Source organism: Gasterosteus aculeatus, chromosome 5 (assembly GCF_964276395.1).
Source record: "Gasterosteus aculeatus chromosome 5, fGasAcu3.hap1.1, whole genome shotgun sequence".
Lineage (NCBI taxonomy): Eukaryota > Metazoa > Chordata > Actinopteri > Perciformes > Gasterosteidae > Gasterosteus > Gasterosteus aculeatus.
In genome coordinates this window covers 8,425,074-8,439,555 of record NC_135692.1, presented here as the reverse complement: position 1 = coordinate 8,439,555, position 14,482 = coordinate 8,425,074, and the positions used below count along the sequence as shown (strand labels likewise).

General features: G+C 46.8%; 1 protein-coding gene across 6 annotated transcripts in view; it reads right to left on the bottom strand.

Moving 5' to 3' along the window:
- Positions 1–7,182: 7,182 nt before the first annotated feature.
- Positions 7,183–14,482, bottom strand: part of LOC120819252 (thyroid hormone receptor alpha-B) — a 90,247-nt gene continuing 82,947 nt past the window's right edge. For all 6 annotated transcript variants that reach the window (XM_040176482.2, XM_040176483.2, XM_040176481.2 and 3 more), the window contains 3 exons: positions 11,188–11,334; positions 10,251–10,509; positions 7,183–9,683 (listed from right to left, as the gene is read on the bottom strand). In XM_040176482.2, the coding sequence (XP_040032416.1) occupies positions 9,433–9,683; positions 10,251–10,509; positions 11,188–11,334 (657 nt within the window). In that variant the 3' untranslated portion in view covers positions 7,183–9,432. The remainder of the gene's footprint in view (positions 9,684–10,250; positions 10,510–11,187; positions 11,335–14,482) is intronic.

Here is a 14,482-nt window from a genome sequence, read left to right as displayed (position 1 = left end):
AGAGGCCTCATTCCCAACCGAGAGGTCCAGTGACCACGTGGCTTCTCTTGCACTCGATAATCTTGTTTTCAGTTTGCAAAAAGTCCACCCTTCCTGTCTTTGGCACCGTCCGACCAACCCTTCCAATCCTCAGCGGACGGGTCGGGACCCCTGAGTGTCTCCAGGCCACATTACATCCTATTAAACCTATTGTAATGATTTAACCAGCAGCCTCTGCAGTCACAGTGAAGCGAGGAACTTGTAATACAAAAGTAAGAAAGTTATTAGCTGTGGTAGCGGGTTTGCTTTTTCGTGTATTTTTTTGCTGAAGATTAAATGCTGGTTTGAAATCATAGTAGGTTGGAATAGTCACAAATATAGTGAGCAGGCTGAACAGCATCCTTGAGAAAATCCAAGAAAAGAAGAAGACGACAATATCAACCCGGAAATAAACAAATCAAAACTTTACCCCAGAGATATTCTGCTCTTCCACGTGTTTCTATTCTATTCATTATAATAAGAAGAATGTGTTTGAATGCACACTGAGGCACACTGAGAATGCTGACGGGCCACTCTCCTCCTTCACGGTTCACTTCTTCTTGATTCATCATGAAATCATTCTTAATTCTGAGACCTACGGGAGCGATGGACTGCAGAATAATGAATACAGACATATGGGTAGTTCATAGACGTTTAGTACAACATTACCACCATCTATAAATAAAGTCTGACATGGAAACATCCACCAGCAACAGCCGCTGCATACGTGACGTAGAGCCTTTTTAAAAACATGGTCCGTTTCTCAGTCTTCTTGCTGTTAGCATGCTCAGCTCTCATGTACATACAACATCAAGTCCCCATGAAGCCTCAGCGAGCTGGTCGGAGGTGATTTTGCTGGTGCTGCATAAAGTGTCTTGGACCTGCTAAATTTAATATTGATTTTCCATCTTGTGAAGGTTGTGTGAGTGTGTGAGACGGGACAGACGGAGGCAGGAACAAGGTGGGAGCAGAGGGGGGAGGGGACAAGGTGAGCACCCTTTGAGGCCGCACCTCCATACCTGAGGAGTTCTGAAACCACTTTTTTTTTTCAACCTGACGAACATTGCATATTTATTTTTCTCGTGAGCCCAGATCTCCCCGATACAATATGATATATATCTATCTATTATGACATATACATATATCATTTATCTCACCTCTGATCAATGTCACCGAGGGGTGCTCATCTGCGTACATTCTTAGCTGTCTAGGCGTGAGATTTCTCACCCAATCCGTACAAAAATAAAACATCCACCTGGATGGTTCGAGCAGCACAAAGACCGCCTCTCCTCCGAAGTGCTCTTAGTTCTGGGCAACAGTCTCAACAGAGGACAGCGATAAGTGTCCCCTACAACGTCGTGATCAACGCAACTCTCTTATTTACACAATGCCGAGAACACACGAGCGACGGCCGCCCGCGTCGATCTCCAACAGCCTGAACAAAATCGGTCAAAAGCTTTGGCAATAAGCCGATTTGGCACTTTGAGCAGCATCATCAATCAGCTCTCGGGGCGGCTTAAATATTCTCTACTGAGCTCTTGTTGTGGCGACAAATGGAATACCCGATTAATTAATATATACGATTAATATTGTGTGATGGGTTACCCGAGGGAGTCCTCACACCGCGGCCACCCAGCACACTTATCACAAGTCTTTCCCTGGTAAATCCTCCGATGCCCCATGAAACACTGTCGAACAACACCGTGAGGACGAGGGACACCAAGACAATCCATAAGGCCATCGCTTGGAAAGAGAAACACAATTGTGAAGCCTCGAGGCTCTTTGTTTGAGGGGAATCCGTGCAGCTCTTCTCCTGAAACATGACCCACTACTACTACGTTGCAGTTTTCTTCTCCTGCAAAGGAGTTACATTCTTCAAGAGAGGAATAACAGAAAGTCTGTGACAGACTTCCGTTGTGCAATGCGGCCTGAAAAGGTGCTTTTGGGGATTCAAACAAACAGAAAAAAGGTTTGATCGGATGCGAAGGCGCTGTTAGCGTAGCGATCACACACACACACACACACACACACACACACACACACAAACGCACGCGGTCCCACAGGGACGCCGACATTAGCGTGCACACGCCCGTATACATGCACAGCCATGCCAACGGCTCAGTACGCCACCCAGTCAAGCAGTAAGCACACTGATAAAGCACAGGCATGTGGGCGGAGCAACAAGCAGCCCCCCCCCACCCCTAAAAGGGTGGATGGTAGCCGGCTTGGATGGGAACCATTTCTGTATGTAAACCAGGAGCCAACAGGGTGAGGGAGAGCTGGATATTGCTCTTAGCATTTCAAGGGCAAACAAAAGCAAGAAAACAACATGGAAGCCCATTCCTGCCAAAAAGAAGACGGAAGTCAGAGTCAGGTCAGATAAAAAATGTCAAGTCAAGCAAGTTAATCAACTTAATGGATCTCACTAATATGAGAAAACTTGTCATCATCTAGACTCGAGTGTACTAACGCGCTCTAATGCTACGACACTAACCTGATGGCAACGGGACTTCCTGCATTGTGGTAATACAATGCGTTGACTCGTTTACTTCTGGCCCTCTTTTAGAACAAATAAAAGTTAGCTGCTACAAAGCTCGCAATGGTAACGGTAACCATAACGACGGCCTTCTCCCTTGTCACATTGATGCAGATGTTTTCACCGCTCGCCTCATACGCCAACTTTTACCACAATTCAAGCTGTTATTTTCAGTAGCTATTTCTCTCACTTAATCATTAATAAATAACACAACCACCGCAGCCAAACCTACATTCACTCAAGCTAAGCTGCTCATGACTCATGATGACAAGCAAGTGCTTAAAATCCACGTTTGTTCTTCTGCCCGGCTCAGTCCAGATGCTTTGGATTTGGATCTTCATCCCTCTCGTGTCTGATCTTTGGAGACAGAAAGGAGGTTCTACCGCCCGGCTTCTATCGTCCCCAATCCAAATAGTTTACAATCTAACTGTAATGCTCCTGGTCGTCCACGATGTTGTCTCACTAGGTCTATACAAACATCTGTTGACTGACCCAGGAGGGAGGAGGGGGGGGGGGGTGGTGTCTGTTCTGATACTCTTCACTATAAATAAAGGCTCTAAGGACAAAGCACGCTGTAATGATTGTAAAGCAATGATATCTGGCGGTATAAATACAATGGACCTTCTTTTCTTTTTCCTGGCGAGATTGGGCTTCCACACAGACGGGTAAAACCACAAGTCAACCAAACGGACAAAAGGCTCTCCCAGTTGCACGCATGGAGAAATATGTTTTTGAGTGAGACACGAGGGGCTGACGTAGTGTTTGAGGGGGGCCACGAAGCCTGCTGCACACCCGCCCGGAACCGAACACAGAAAAACACATAAACGGTACATTGTTGATTGTGAAGTGAGGAGACAAAAAAAAAGATGAGCTAACAATGTTTTTTTTGTCTAAGGTTCATCATCATTTATTAGAAAATGTTCTTTTACCTGAGAGAATCCTTCAATAGCTTCCTTTACCCAGTCACAAAACGTGGTCGGTGTTTGTGTGTGCATGTGTGGGGGTCCAAGCTGATGCTCTCACAGGTGGGTGCATTTTCAAGGCAATCATGAGATCATTATTTTCCCAAATGTATAAAAAAAAAAGATCTGCTGGGACGAGAAATACTGCAAAAGATCCAAACACTCGCTTATTGCACAAACTTTATAATTAGTCATTGACTGTCTTTTAGCCTAAAGGCTGCAGCTCTTGTAATAAAAAAACAAACCATTAAATGGTGTAAAAAGGCATTTGGCTTGGGTGCAATTTACATTTTTTTTTTTACATCGGTTTGGGCCATTCAAAGTGCATTTTAATTAAGTGCTCAAGGTCAACTAGGGGTCAGCGGGCCTTAGATGCTCACGCTACAAACATTCCACTGATGGATTTCCACCAGATTTCTCTTTAACGTTACATTACAGACCAAGTAAAGCCTCCCACATATTGCAGTAAGATTGAATTTAGGGGCTTGTCTGGATCTCAATCTGTGGCCTTAAAGTTCCGCCCACCAGACAATGAGAGCATTGCGTCGAGTAGACGTACTTGCAAACAGCACACATGCACACACATACACGCACTATACAAAGAAACAGCACATCTCGTACAATCCATATTCTCCACAACATCCCCGGTGACCCTCCTACTCATTCTCCGAGACCACGAACTGCTGTGACCCCCCCCCGCCCCAGAGGACCAGCTGGCCCGGGGTTGTCCCGGCCCATCGCCCCCACACAAAAGAAGCAAGGGTCTTAAGGTCACCGAAAGAACCTCAAGCCAGGCCAAATTTGATTTGGTAAGACGGGTCCCTTGTTGTTACAAGGGGCCCGTCTTCTCGGAGGGAGCAAGGAGGGCGGGGGGGGAGGAATTGCATATACATCGTGCTATTTGCATGTCTTCACAAACTCTACATTTGGCATAAGAGGGGTTGGGGGGTGGGGGAGGGTGGAAACACCATGAACCATGAAAGCAAAAACAAAAAAGAACGAAACATCACAGACAATCTCTTGACCAACGTGGTAAACATGTGAGGATAAACCGGAATCATCAGATCTGTTGAGGAGTCAGCCTTCTAACCCCCCCCCCAAGACGTCTCGCTCCAAAGTGGGCCAGCGAGCGTCCGTGGAAGAAGCCGCTAGAGCTTCTGAGGTAGCGGACAGTTCCCCGCCGGCCTCACCACTCGGGTGGGGCGACGCGATCGAAGACCAACGGGGGACGCGTGTCTGTGGGGGGACGGGGGCTTAGTGTCTTAAATATGGATCTGCGGCAGAGACCAGATGGGACGAGTGTAAACGGGGCCTGTTGTAAACCTCTGCGGGGTGGTGAGCATCTCGTTTTGGAGACTGAGGTCTGAAGGCTTCTTGAGCGGCGGGGTGGGGAGCGGCGGGGGGGGGGGGGTTGATTCCATTTAGTCCTTTCCAACTTTGATGTGAGTGTGTTGCAGCCACGTCAGCTGACATTTGCCGTAATGTATCATCAGCTAAGGTTTGATTAATGTCCCTTCCCCTCCCTCCCAGTTTACTCTACAACTCCCCACCTCTCGGTGGCCTCTTGACCTTTTGACGCCCACATCAATAGTTTGGGAAGGATTGAATGTGATTCCACGGGTGAACACACAACCACAGGCGTCCGCGTGGCGCACGGGGATCTGAGTTCATCTCTTTGCAAACAAGAGGAGGCACAGGGTTCACGATTAATGTCACAGGGCACTTCTGAAATATGGATCGACATGCACATGTGAGAGCGTGCACACGTACACAAACGCATGAAGCGTTACACATACATTGCTTTTTTATGTCTTTTTGTCTCTTGAATGAGGGATGGAGAGGTGAAATTCTACCCTTGTTGCAATAAATCTCGAGTGTTGTATGCATTCTTCTTTTGTATTTACATCCTTTGTTATGGCCAAAATAAAATGAAACGCAAATTATAAAACAAACAGAAAAAACGTAGAAAAATATACGACATTGCACCTTGCAGACGGGCAATATATATTCTCAGTTTTTCAGTTTGTTGGTAACGTCTATGTGACACCACTATCTTTTCTGCTGGCGTGTGGCAGTTGGGTTGTGGGTGCCGTCCAGCACCCCCCCCCATCCTGTCAGCTACATTCAACACCGTAAATCTCTCAGCCATTACAAAAGTCATGATCCCTGGGATCATGACTTCCTGGGATCATGATGGTCTCTGGGCCATTCACATTTTCAGTTTACTGTCTACGGACTGTGCCTTTAAGCTGGCAGATGATCTCTAACGTCTCACGACCACATGAGACGGAGCACAGAAGCTTGAGGGAAGTCTTTTTGTAACTTCTATGGATGCGTACACAAAAGCACATATTATCTTGACATAAACCTTTTAAAAAAAATCTATATATGCATTTACGAACTTTCACATGTGCCTGTAAATTAAGACTCCTCCCAAGTTCCTTTGAGTTTTGTGTTGGGTGAGGTATGACAAGATTGTTTGAGTTTTTTTTGTTGTACTTTGAGTTTCTGTTGCATTATTTTTCCCGTTTGTGTTTTTTTAGTAAAAAAAAAAAAAAAATATATATATATATATATATATATATATATATATATATATAAAGAAAATCCTGTTTTGTTGTTTGTAAATTCCTTAAAAGTGGACGGACAACTGGACAGACGCACAGACAAACAGACAGGCTTATCAACACAGAGTACAGAGGGAAAAATAAGTGAAATAGTTTCTGTTACACTACACACATGGTCAAAAAGGGACTACAGCTGGTTTTTTCCTTTTTTTACACAGATGCAGTTTCAGCGTCAAAAAACAGAAAAATAAGAAAACAATGATAAAATGAAAAACATCTACAATAAGTTTGTTCAGGAGTCTTTTTGTCTTTTGTCAAAAGCTCTTTTCATCTCGTCTCGTGGATTTCCCATCATTTCATATATGTTTCTTTAACTTAACTCTGACTCAGAAGGTAAAGCAGCATTGTGACCCCGACCATCACACACACAGACCCAGTCAGCGCACGGGCACAAAGGACATCGACGCGCTCCTTCTGTTCTTTTTATCAGGGATCTCTTTCTGACCTTCACCGCGGGAGAGCTGGAGGTGTATCCTTTGGGAGGGTTAGGGTCCTTAGGGTTGTGTGGTTGTCGTGGGAACCAAAGGGGAGACCGTACTCATAGTCGCCGCCTCCTCCCCATCCCCACCATCCCTCTCCTCCAGGCGTCCGATAACATCGTCTCCACAATCATCCCTCTGCGAGGGTCCAGGCCCTCGGCCTGGATTTTCCCCTCGCTTCGATTACTTCTACTCTTACATGCTCTCGCGCCAGTCGCGGGTGCTTCGCCGATCACATTCTTTCGGTGGCGCCGCACTGAGGGGGGTGTCACATGGCCCGCCTTGTCTCACAAGGGGTGAGGCCTGGATCGCTTTTGGTGTCGGGAAGGGATGGGACAGGAAGGGATGATGGGGAAAAATGAGTGCTACACACCTCTCCAACGGTGGGGGGCGTCCCGCACTGTCATGGCTTGGTTACGCGGCGCGGGTCTAATGCAGATGGCGTCAGTTTGCGGCTGTGTCCACTGCGACTGCCAGCGATCCACCCAATCAGTACCGGCCACGCAGAACCCGCCCCAGAAATGTGGCTGTTGGTTTTTGTGGGTTAGGTATACTTTGATGAGTAAGGGGCTGAACGCGAGGACTACAACAGTAGTGCAATTTGGTCCAGAGCTATGCTCCAGAATGGGCAGAGGTGGGGTAAGGCCGAGCAGATGACGGGTCTCTGAAAGTGGTGATGGTGCTGGTGAAAGGGGGCGTAGGGGAGCGGCTCCATCCTCCTCCTCGCATTGCTCCAGCGCGTCGGAGCGGTGAGGCTCAGTCCCCGGCGCTGACTACCCACGATGCCATTGAAGAAGGCGACCTGTCCCGCGCCGAGCGCCATCTAATGCTCAGCTTTGTGAGTGGTAAACCAGGTGGATTTGACTTTGCCGCCAGAATTGGAATGAACAGACTGGGCTTTCGTGATCAAATCAACATTCTTCGACGGTCGATAGTACGCTACAATAAGCCGCCGTGGCAGGTGGCCGTGAGATTACAGGGGTTGGTTAGCGTCGGTAAAGTGCATGGGACTAAAAGGACTTCTTATTTTACGTCGAATGCACGGCCCATGCATGAAGGACGGGGTGTTTCCATCAAACTATACATCAAGATTTGACGGCAGCCATCGTGGTTCTAATATGGAAGATCGCCGCGATGCAGAAGAAAACAGCCCTTTCTCTGCAGGCTGATTCTACGGGCGCGGCCACCGAGGTTTGGCTTATTCCCAGTAGTACCCCCCCTCTCCGTCATCTCCCATGTGTGCACTGTCCTTCTTTGCATCTGTGAATCTTCCCGTTGCGGTAAAAAGGTAAATCCACATTTTAAAACACAAAACTTGGTCCCGTACAACAAAAACAAAAAAAAGAAAAGCGATACCCGAATGCGATGGGTACCATTCCCTGGAATCGGTAAAAAACCAAAAACCTTTCAGTGGAGGGTTGTGTGGGGGGAGTGATGGCTGGCCCTCCTGTCGTCAATGGTATTTCATTTCCACCAACTGATAGCACTGAGGATGTGTGTGTGTATTTTTGCGTGTTCAGTGTGTTTTTTCTTTTTGTATTTCCGTGACTGAAAGCGTGCACCGATGTATATATCACGCACTCCTGTGCGTAAACCCACACGCACGCTAACCTTGAGCGGCGTGTGTGTGTGTGTGTGTCGGCTGCGGGCGGCTGCCCCGTGTCCACAGAGATGAGGTAGTGCCTGACACCACGTGGGGCCCGGGGGGCGTAATCCACTTTTGAGGTAAATGGTAGCCTTTTTTGGCATTTGCCTGTTCTCATGGTAAAAAAAGAAAAAAGAAGAAAAGAAAAAAGGCAAATGCGTATGGAAGCCTTGGAGGGCCACACTGAGCAGTTTCCATGAGGACTCCGTACAAGCCCTGCAGGTAAGAGCTGTGGTTTCTGGTTATTGAAAACCTCCTCGAGTGAGAGATTCGTTCTGACTCTGGATCTGACAAGGCAAGTCAGCTCATATACGTGTGTGTGTCTCTGTGTGTGTGTGTGTGTGTGTGTGTGTGTGTGTGTCTGTGTGTGTCACAGAAGCCGGTCCAATGACAAAAATCAAGGTAGATATGGAGAAATATTCTGCACAAAAGATAGACAAAACAATTTCATAAAACTGGAGTAGCCTTGTATAAATATAGCACCGGTTTGTGAGTACAAAGCTTAAAACAGCTGTTAAACGGCTAAGATTGAGTTGAGGAATTGATTAGAGACCAAAGTCGGTTAGCTCTGCTGTACTGCAGCCATTATACACCGAAAGCAATGCTTAGAGCACCTGCTGCCATTTTCAATGTGCAGTGTTTGCTGATTGCGTGTGCATGCACGACTGTGAGCAACAAACACGTCACGCGTGTTCACGTTCTCTACTTTGCCTCCCTAACACTGGTTCAGAAATAATACTGTGCTGGCCAGTGAAACATGGGCTTCAAGAAAGTGAGTAAATCCATGACCGCTCCATCAAAAAAGAACCAGAGCGAGGAGCAAAATCTCGCTGCTCTGTAGAACCGAGGTGGAACAGGCTGAGTGTGTGTATGTGTGTGTGTGTGCGTGCGTGTGTTGTGAGTCGACACGTGTCTTGGCAAATGGCTGCAACTCTTACTAGATAAGACAACATGCTCAGACAGAAGGGCCCCCCACACAGATTCCAAAAGTCGAAGGAGGAGAAGGAGCTCGACTCTCCCGTTGCTGGTGTGTTGTTCCTGTTACTGTCTGCTCAACTTGTTTCTTTCTACGTACTGTAGACAAGGTTGATGCGATGTCGGAGAAATGCAGAGAGGCGTCTCCCTCCAGAGTTTTCCCCCTCACCCGCCCCCCGGCAACTGAGTTTCACACCTCCTGGTCCTCGAAGACCTCCAGGAAGAGCGGGGGGAACAGTTCGTTGGGACACTCCACCTTCATGTGAAGGAAGCGGCTGGCGTGGCACGCCCCGATCATCCGCAGGTCGGTCACCTTCATCAGCAGCTTGGGCCAGAAGTGAGGAATGTTGTGCTTGCGGTAGTTGATGTAGTGCTCGAACGCCAGCAGGTAGGTCTCCTGGCACTTCTCGATCTTATCCATGCAGGTCAGGCCCGAACGATCTGGTGACGGAGGGGGAATGATCAGCTTAATGGAATTTTTTTAAACTGGTCTGGACTTGGTGGTAAAGATTTAAAAAGTGCTTTGTAGACCATCTACATCTCTCGTCATATGAGAAACAGCTCACTACAGGTATGAATGTCGCTTTCACAAAGAAACTCTGGGTCTCCCAGGAAAATGAAATGAAGAGGAGAGCGCTTTTCTTTCCCGATATCTTTTCCTTCTCTTTGCAGTTCTAGCCCCATTCGTATGATGGTACTCCCGACGGTTACACGCATATTCTCTCTATTTGCATTCGGTTATTTTAAAACCCAGAGCACGTGACATGTGTCCTAAACCCCCCCCCCAAAAAAGTTTCTGCAGGGAGCAAACTGAGTGTGAAGGCTTTTTAATCACATTTAGGGAGATATTTCCCCTTCACTTAACACTGAATATGTATGTGGACTTTAATCTTCAAGCTATGATTACATTCTGACTCACAATAGCCGGCAGGACTGGAAATGTACCTTTACATTGTGTCAAGCCCCAGACTACCACCTCACAGGACGTTTAGAGAAAGGAACAACAACCTGAGCTCATGAGCAGCACGGCCTGCAGCAGCGCCACCTCCGTGTCGTCCAGGTTGAACTGGGCCAGGCTCTTGCCCAGGTCGAAGATGGCGTCCGACACCACGCCGAGGCCGCCGTTCTTCAGCTGCTCGCGCTTCACCGCCATCTCGCCGCTCAGCGTCAGCGTCTCGCTCTCGGGGTCGTAGCGCATGGCGGCTCGCAGCGACATGATCTCCATGCAGCAGCCCTTCAGCAGGATGATCTGGTCTTCACAAGGAAGCTGGAAGATTATGTTTAATGCTGGATTATTGCATTGCATTTTTAGAGGCTTAATAAAAGCTGGCTTTGTGTATCTGGCTCCTTCGTGTATCTAATACGATCTATATTGTGAATGAAAGATAACACATTAGACGTGACTGATTACCTGCTATGGTGTCTGCAATACTAAAATCTATCTGCTTATCTGTTGTTGTTTGGTTTCCTCACTTAAATGATTTGAATGTCCAGTGTTAGGAGTTTATATCCTAGTTTACGCCCTCCTTTGAAACAAATTAGCATCCATCGTCATGGTAACATTAAGAATAAAATAATCTGAATTAATTCAACTTTTTTTTATAAACACCAATATAAAGAAAATAAAAAGACGCATGTGATTTATGTTCTCAAAAACAGTTTTTCCTCTCACGCTCTTTCTCACACGCACACGCGCACACAACTACACACACACACAGCAGCTGTCCCCACTGGACAATAAGTCAGCTACCCGGATAATGATCTAATCTCGTGTCTCATTACACGAGCAGAGACAACAAACGTGATTACACGTTGCTGATTGAGGCGCGGCCGGACATAACGGTATCATTTATTAGTACCATGTACTTTATAAAGTCATAAAATCATTCATGCCCCTTTTCTTATTCTGGGCCGAGAGGGCGTGTTGAGACTCCTCGCCACTCACCCCGGAGAACATGGGCAGCTTTTTGGCAAAGTCGACGACGCGGGTGATGGCAGGAGTGATGATCTTGGTGAACTCGCTGAACGCCTCCAGGTCCACCTTGTCGCCGTCTGACGTCGGGGCGACCGGGGATTGGCCGATTTTTTCTGGCTACGCGAGGAAAATAAAAACATGGAAGATTAGAGACAAAAAAAAAAGTTTTTTGATACAGAAAAGGTGGTTTTGTTTGTCAATCACAAAAACACAAGCAAATATGCAGACTTTTGCTGTCATTTTAGGTGTTGATGACCGAAGAGCCCATAAAGAAAAGAACAAAGAACATGGGCCGCACTACTATACAACAGGGGAGAACAACACAACAAGCCACGGTCGAGAGGAGTTTTTTAAATTGAAGAGACCAGAAGAGTGAAATAAGATCATAGAGGAATCAATAAGAGCATTGTGTGGTTTGGGAACAACACGGTTTTAAACAGTTTTTATAGCCTTTCTACAAAGTGCTCGCTGGCCTTGGGAGACAAATTAAAATCAATTTACCAGATAAGGACGGTGGATTGTGCTCTGTAAGAGGGATGGGAAATGTCACCCGACTTAGTGCTTACTTAGAGGAGGACTGTGTGTGTGTGTGTGTGTGTGTGTGTGTGTGTGTGTGTGTGTGTGAGGGGGGATCAGTAACACACATGTTTACGGAGCTGTGTGGATGTTTTCCAGGTCGGGTCAAAATAAAACAATTATCACCTCGCGGCAGGAATCAGCGGTCGTAATCCAGAGGGGGAATTAGCACAATTTATGGACAACGTCAATAAACACAGTCGTGACTTTGATGGAATGCAACTCTGGAGCCAAAACCAAGCTTTGGTTTCACTCGACATTTAGCGTCTCGGCGTACAGAAGCCGAGCGGACGGAGCGGCTGAGGTTCAGAGACATGAAAGCTCTTCGGCTCAAGTCAGAAAGGGACAGATCGACCCCACGGAGAACACGGAGAAGGCGGATTATGTCTTTGTTGCTGTACAGGCCGGTTGGTTTGGGGACCATGAACAAAATAACTCAATATAGTTAAAGCATTCCTAAGAAAACGCTCTTCCGTCACGTAGAGAATGTAAGAATCAACAGCGCACGCCGGAAATTTGGCAATTGGTGGCGAGGAGAAAAAAGGGGGGCGAGAAACTTTTTCGCTGCAGTCTCATCAGTTTCGTGGGGAGCTTCAACTGTTGACCTTTCATCGGATGGATTAGTGCTGGAAAGCTTCCCACTAGAGCCGGGGAAGAGAAATGAGCATTTCATCTGGCTCGGATGTTTATTCCACAGTGCTGTGAGCGGATACCGAACGTGATTAATGAAGATAACAGTATTAAGCGTTTTGTTTTACATCATAGGAATAGAAGCAGTGGGGGGGGTTGATGATTTAAGACATTCTGACTCCGACCAAACATAAACGTCTGAATCTAAGGTCATTTCACGCGCATAAATCGTCGGGTAATGATGTGCTCAAATTGTCTGCACAGAATGTGGTGATAAGATCGTCTTTGCGAGTCTGCATCATGCTGATGTATTCAGACGTTCAATTCTGAATGTCTGCGCTTAACCAAAACCCCGTATCCTAGAGGCACCGAATAACAACAGTCAATATCTGACTTTTCCATTTAGTCTCTGCACGCGTTGTTTACCTCGTGGGGCTCAGACCTTCATTGAAAACAGGACATTTTGAAAAGCGGCCTGGTCTAAATTAAAAAAACCTGCGTGGACTGACCTCTGATTGGAGGATAGAAGTTGGATAGTTGCCAACATGTTGGTACGTAATGAATAGGAGGAAATTCACAATTTTGGTAAGAACTTGTAAATGCATTCAACGTGCACATGGAATAAATGAATAAATGAGTTTGTTAGTGCGGGGGCATTTGTATATGATCTAATAAGTCACGGCTAACTCTCTGAAAGCACAATAACAAAGTAAACACAACATGAATAGTCGGCTCAATGTCTCCAGCGGAGGAAAATCAACCAAAGATTCACATGTGACACGAAGCTCAGAAACTTCACTTCACTTCACCCCGAGCTCAAAGCTTTCACACCCACTCACCCGTTTCATCCTCATCATCCCATCACCTGGCCAAGTCATTTCTGTTGCCTAGCAACCCCTCCCACAATACTTGCCACACTAAATGCCATCAACCCCTCTCCAGAATATTCCCCCTCATTATCGCCCCACTGCAAACACATTTTTATTAACCGTATTACAACGAAGCCCCTTTTTATCTCCAATGCAGCTGAGAAGATGTTGACGAGTGTCAAAAACTTTGTGGGCACCTCAGATAATCCAGGGCCAAAACACGCGGCCACTCGGCATCCGTCGGCACTCGCGCGTGTTGGTGGAAGCCCGATACCGGCCCGGGCTGTCAGAGATTAACCGGGAGCACTCGCGCAGCAGGAGGTCAGCTTGAGAGCGAGAGACAGTCTGACTGGCAACCTGCCTGCCAGCTCACAGCGAGCGCTCGCCACCGAGGGATTTGCCTCGGCTGAGATAAGAGCGGAGCTCCCCAAAAAGTAGAGGGGAAAGAGAGGGTACAGACACAGAGGCTCAGCGAGAGAGGAGGACAACTGTGAAGGGAATTGGGTCCGGTTAAGAGCCCAGAACGATTACGATGAATAAACCCCCTCAATAAAGGCACAGGCAGCATAAAGTCATGAGGAGCCACTCTCACAGTCAGTAAGGTGAAAAAAATAGACTGTAAAACGAACCACATCATTTGTGAATTAGCGCGTGTTTGTGTGAGGATATAATCCAGATGTTCGGTTCTGATGTTCTGGTTCTCATGGGGTTAAACAGCACAAAAAGAAGCACAACCCAGTTTGCAGTGACGGGCTGGATGGGTGTTTTTGTACTAAAGGGAGGACTGTCCTTGACCACAAAAAATTCCTCGTTAACTCACTGATTTACGAACGCGCAAAAGCGCCACTTTAAATCTTCTGTTCCCCACAGACGTAATTCAACTTGAAAAAAGCATAAAAAGTACTAAACCAAACCACAGACATCTTAGTGGGGTAAGAGCAACCCCACAAAGCGTTTATGTTGCTGCTGAGCTTTTAGCACTGCCTTGTTGTTTCGGTCTGCAACAACTCTTCGGCCAATGTTCCTCTCTGACATGACAACTATGAACTCACCAGAATAACGATGGAGATAAAACGTTAAACTACGTTCGTTAGGAGGAGAAAACCAAAGGTAAAAACTATGCTACACGATCACAAAAACAAGGGAGTATAGGCACCTACTTCATGAAGGAGAGCAACCCTGCAAATACT